The sequence below is a fragment of the Geotrypetes seraphini genome, chromosome 7 (genome assembly GCF_902459505.1).
Source record: "Geotrypetes seraphini chromosome 7, aGeoSer1.1, whole genome shotgun sequence".
Classification (NCBI taxonomy): Eukaryota; Metazoa; Chordata; class Amphibia; order Gymnophiona; family Dermophiidae; genus Geotrypetes; species Geotrypetes seraphini.
Genome location: NC_047090.1, coordinates 50,241,281 through 50,247,280, shown reverse-complemented (window position 1 = coordinate 50,247,280; position 6,000 = coordinate 50,241,281). Strand labels below are relative to the sequence as shown.

General features: G+C 43.3%; 1 protein-coding gene across 7 annotated transcripts in view; it reads right to left on the bottom strand.

Annotated features, from left to right (window-relative positions):
* Nucleotides 1-2,980: 2,980 nt before the first annotated feature.
* KCNC2 (potassium voltage-gated channel subfamily C member 2) overlaps nucleotides 2,981-6,000 on the bottom strand; it is a 118,586-nt gene continuing 115,566 nt past the window's right edge. For 4 of the 7 annotated variants that reach the window (XM_033953182.1, XM_033953181.1, XM_033953183.1 and 1 more), the window contains one exon: nucleotides 2,981-5,712. In XM_033953182.1, coding sequence (XP_033809073.1) covers nucleotides 5,588-5,712 — 125 coding nt within the window. In that variant the 3' untranslated portion in view covers nucleotides 2,981-5,587. The remainder of the gene's footprint in view (nucleotides 5,713-6,000) is intronic. The other 3 variants (XM_033953185.1, XM_033953187.1, XM_033953184.1) reach the window with 2 other exon arrangements.

Here is a 6,000-nt window from a genome sequence, read left to right as displayed (position 1 = left end):
CCCTCACCCTGTACCTCCATAGTATCTTCGCTAGCCCGAGCATCTTCTGCCTGTTGCTTGCGCCAGCCTCTGAATCACTTCTGGGTCACAGGGCCAGGAAGTGACATCAGAGGAAAACCAACGCTGGCGTGAGGAGCATGCTTGCAGAAGCTACTCGAGCTGGCAAAGATTAAGAGGTATGGATGAAGGGGGAGCTCAAGTGTGGAAAGGGGGACGGGAAAGAGTGGGGGGGAGCGTAGAAGGAGTGAGGGGCGGGTGGGACAGCAGGGGGATGCCGGGGGGGTGCCATCGCACCAGGCACCTCCTACCCTTACTATGCCATTGGGCCTGTGTTTGAGGTGTGGGGGGTTTCCATTCTTGGTGTCATACCTTTTTTCCAAGTCGACCTCTAAGCATGGTCGTTGATCTTTCGCAGACAGCTCCAATCATGCTCTCCAAACTCTTCTTACATTATTCAGATGACATCAAAGAATATGAACAAAGCATGCAGGCAGTCCTAGAATATATGATGATGGGGGGGATACTTTGAGAGTTCTGATCCTAAATCGGTTTCTTTGAAAGTTTACCAGGGCTGAGTACCTACATTTCTACTCAAAACTTCACTAAACTCCTAAATTTAGAAGTATAAAAAGTGGATGGCACCACAGGCGGGTTTAGGACGGAGAACAAAAGGAGTTTAGCCCTGATTTTCCGCACTAGACTCATAAATCTAGGACAATAAGCAGTAATCCTAAATTTATAAACATAACTTTTAAGCTCCTAAATTAAATGAATTTTCAGCTGAAATTTGACTGGAAAAAAAGGGCATAAATTTGGGAGCTCTAGTTTAAGGGCTCCGTTTTTCACTGATCTGGATTAATAGCTCCTGACTCATCTTTACCATATATAGGTAGTTCCCGGGTTAAAAATGAGTTCCGTTTTTTTAAACCGTCAATAAGTTGAATTTGTATGTAACTGGGATCCTGTACATTAACCATTAAAGAAACAGTCCTCAAAACAAAGTATTATAGTTTAAAGAGAAAGGAAAAGATGGGAGATTTACACTTACTTTTGTTCTTCATCCATCCCACTTTTCCCTCTCTTCCACCACATCCAACATTTCTCCCACTCATCTCTCTTTTCCCCATGCCTCTGTACCTCTCGCCTCTCCCACCACCATGTCCAATATATCTTTCTCCCTCCCTATTCCGAACAATTCACCGCTCTCTTCATGTCCCCATGTGCACCATCTCTCTTTCCCTCTCACTCTCAGACACCCAATTCCCCCTTTCTATTCCCTCCCCACCTCAGCATCTCTTTCCCTCATTCCCTCCATTGCTCCATCCTATTCTCCCTTCCTGTGCCAATACGCCCCTTCCTGTCCAAACGCGACCCCTCCTTCTCCCTTTCATGTCCCAATGCATCTCTTGTCGTCTTTCACTCTGTTCTGCGTCCCAAATTTGTGCCCCCCCCCCCCCCCGTGGGCGTTTACCTCCTCTGGCCAGCTCCCTCCTCCTCTGGCATGAGAGAAGACTTCCGAGTCAACTGCGAGCCATGTGCAGGAACCGTCGGCCACGGCTTTGCAAAGAGAAGTGTGACTGGGAGGAGGGAGCTGGCCAGAGGAGGTAAACACCCACACGAGGCACAAATTTGAGACGCACAACGAAGGGAAAGACACAAGGGTCACTTTGGGACACAGAAGGGAGGAGGAGGGTCGCATTCGGACAGGAAGGGAGGAAGAAGGGGCACATTGGCACAGGAAGGGAGAGGCAGGACCCCAGTTCATAAGTACAAGTTTGACTTAAGTCGGGCGTTCTTAAACCAGGGACTGCCTGTATACTCGAGTATAAATCCATCCAAATATAAACCCCCCTCTAAATGCTAATGTGTCCACAGAATATAATGGATGTGTTATCATTTAACGAGCGCTAATATTTACTACACGCTAAATTGGCTAGAACGCCTTAGTAAAAGGATCCCAAAATGAGGTAATCTTTTTCCCCTCAAAAAAGGAAAGAAAGAGAAAAGGTTGACTCGAATATAAACCAAACTCACATCAGTCTTACAAGGTTACTGTAGGCCTATGGTTAGAGCTGCTGCCTCAGCACCCTGAGATTGTGAGTTCAATCCCCGCCTGCTCCTTGTGAGCCTGGGCAAGTCACTTAATCCCTCCATTTCCCCCAGGGACCTCAGTTGTGAGCCTGCAGGGACAGATAGGGAAAATACTTAAGAGTATCCCATTACTATTCGAAGCATTGTAACCATTTTGAATGAATCTCTTCATGAAAAGGCGGTAAATCAACAAAGCAACCACTGTGGGAACTCGTGTCAGCCATTTTTGAGTAGTGAGACTGCCTGTGGCAGGAGTATAGGAGAATCGCTCTCGCCCTGGCTCACCACTGGACCAGAAAGGCTTAAGGTAGCCCCAGGGAGAGGCCTGCGATGGGTCGGAGAGGAGGAAGACTCAATCATAAACTGAGACCCCCCATCCCCCATTTTTGGACCTAGGTTTATATTCGAATATATACAGTATTTGTATCCAATTAGGGGGTTTGGATTAATGTCAACCCATGTTTGGATTTCAATTTACAATAGCTCACTTATCATTCCACCCCCCAAAAAAAAAACCCAATCCCCCTTTCTTCCAAACAATAATATTACAGTGTAAATAGGCAAATAAAGTGATTACTTTGACATCTAACCAGCACGGAATGTTCTGAGGGTTCATAAAAGGCTTTTACATGTTAGCATCACTACTTTACACAAATGAAGGATGGCCTTGCAGGGTTGGAAAAAAAGCATTATTTTCAGATGTGAAATGCAGAAGCATTGTAAACACAGGCTCACTCAGCAAAGGCACTCCAGTAGGGAAAAGCTTCTCACACAGAAAACAGACCATTTGTAAGACAGAGCTTTTTAATTGTGAGGATGGATGGATAGATAGATAGATTAAGCTGGCTTTCACTCCTTTGACACAGCAATTAAATAGCAAAACAAAATATTCCGAACTCCAGGATTTTATTCATTTGTAATACTTACAGCTCTGAGGTTCTCTAACAATGAAAAAATAATGTGTGCTATGAACAAAGTCTGCGATGTTTGTCTGTGGTCGCATTTCTTATCAAAATAGACATTGATTCAATATTGATCTCTTTTACAATTATACACAGGAAACCATATTAGAGCAGCGCACATTGGAGCAACAGCTTAGGAAGAATCTACACAGATAGCATCCATGAATCAAGACCGTTTTTGAAACCACAGCATTTATGAGGAGAATTGTGGTGGACGGAAGCTAAGAGCGCACAGATGAAACTTAAGTGTGCTTTTGGGATGACTCACAGTACTGCTTATCTCAGGAACGATGGAGGAAAAAGAGACGGCTTTAGGAGCCTTTGTACTCAGAGTCTCTGCAACGATGACCTTCGGATCCAGGCTCTGCCGACGCAAAAGGCAAATGCTGAGTTTCCATGCATACGTTCATTTACAATGGACTCGTCGGGCACGGAGAAGACACTGCATCCACCAGGCAGCTTCAGCACATCGTCCTCAAACCCAAGTAACTTCTTCGAGGGCACGCTATGCTTATCATGACCCATTCGTCAACAATGGCCTCTTTACAGCACAGTTCTTGACATGGATACATTCCATTGTCCCTTTGTCAGCAGTCAAAGTTCCATGATACATTCTGAAATAACACTGTATCCAATAACAGCAGCACCAAACAGAATATTAATGATCTTTGCTGAAAAGCCTTTTTTTTTTTTTCTCAATTATATCTCGCAACAGGTGACGTTAGCAAAATGTATCAATGCACATCTCTAAATATCAGAAATATTGGGGGTGGGGGGGGACAAAAATTTATTAACACGTTATTATAAATGAACTCGGACATGCAAATCATGCTACAGGTATAGGCAGTCTATTAACATATACATGGCGTAATTAACAGTAAACGTGGTTAGTTTTTTTTTTCTGACAAAGCTACATGAATGGAAATCAGGGATTATTCAACAGTCTCAAGGATTCGTGAAGCCCTTATTTATTTAATTTTTCCTGTATTTCCCAGCCTCTTTTGTTCCCTACCAGCCCAAAACATCCCATTTGGCGATATGTTTATACTAAGGCATGAACTAATTCCTTTAATCTCGGGCTGAAATAAGCAGCCACTAGGGACCTGGGATTAGTATAGTAATGGATGCTGGTTGCTAGGCAGAGGGGCATGTCGCAATGGCAACAAGTTAAAGCGACAAAAACCACTGCTAGAGGGAAAAATTTCTTAGCAGGACTCACTTGAGCTTATATTTGATTTTGAAGCACTCCGTCCATTGTCAAAAGCAAACTGGAAGGAATGCAGCCGGGGCTAGTCTTCAAAGACTGGGCGCATACATCTAATTACATATGTTCTGCTGTGATCCGCTTTGAATAAAAGGTGGGGATACAAATTTAAAAACTATAAACCTATTTCTGCACCTTAATAGAGACAGATGAAATCAGACAAGTAGTTAGACAAGACAGATCGACAAACAAAACAGCATTGTGGACGAGGAATCTCAAAAATACTGAGCAGAGAAATTTGTGAAGCTTGCAAGTCAGATGTTTAAGGCTGGTCCAAACCCCTTCTTGAGAACAATCACACCCCTAAATCTGTAAAGAAATGCAAGAGCCCACCCCACCCCATGTCTTGCTTTAAGTTAACATTCTACCTCAGAAAATGTTGAAAAATCCTGGAGTGATAGTGGCAATGGTACCAAGCCGTACTTGCTCATGAAGGGCTGCAAGCCTGGATGGCATTTACCTTTTTTTAAAAATATTTTCACATGTTTTGTGCCTTCCCCAAGCCATTAAGAAAGAGATCTGGCCTCTGCTTGCGTGTAACCAGTAATGACAACCTCTTTGCAGTTATCTGTGTGCAAATAACCAGAAACATTCAGACCTGTAATATGGTATTCCACTGCAGAAGTCAATGAGCCAAAAAAAAAAATCAAACCATTTAAAGAAAGTGAAAAAAAATCACAAAAAAAAACAAAACAAAGGAAGAGATGGGAAATTGAAAAAAAAAAAAAAAAGAAAGAAATGTTCCCACATGCAGAACACTTGGGTCAATGGTGTCATCTCAGCAAGATGGTACAATGCAAGCACATATATCCAGAGCCATCGTAGGTTGCAGAATTCTGGCTGACGTAAAAACAGAATGATCCATGCAAGTGACCTGAACCCCAAGATACACTGCGTGCAATCAAGACAGGATTCCAGAATCTTCAGATGAGTTAGAAACCACAGGAAATGCAGGTCCAGAGACGTGATTATTTGGAAGCCCATGGGTTTAAATAGGTTTGATCTCCCTGAAAATACGTGCTATTTATTGAATGCACTGGCCAATGGAGTCTGCTCCCTGTCTTGTTATTGCCAGAGGAAAGGTAACGTGGAAAGTCAAGTAAAAGAGCCTTCCACTAGCCAAATGAGTTTTCATACTCTTTAAAGTGACATCATGCAGACTTCATAGTATATTAACGAAGCCCTATAGTTGATTCTAAATTTATTTATTTCCATTTTGTGGCAAATGGTACTTGGATTAATTCTAGTTAGCCGATTGATGCAGTCTGGTTTACAAGACAGATGGGATGGGAGATCGAGAGCGTCTGAGAGGACAAGGCGACGTTGCCGGAGACAGTCTCAGTGCATTGCCTGCCATCCCAGCAATGTTGTTTAAGCTTCTGGATTTTTCATACCCTTGTACAAAAAAATGCACAGACATCAGTTTTCAGCCAGAAAAGAGACAAAGACAAACATTGCAGTGCAGTTAAAACACGATAACATTGGCGTTCAAAGAGGTGTCTTCGCCTTCAAAGAACCAGATGCTGAGACAATTCTGCAGCTCTGTAGATAATGCTGCTGCTTCTTGCAGTTAACGCCAATTCGCTGCAACAAAATGCTCTCCGCTGTCATTGCAATACAGCTTGGGATTCTGGGAGCCGGGATTAAGGAAGACAGGGGGCTCTCTTTGAGAAAAGCAGAGCG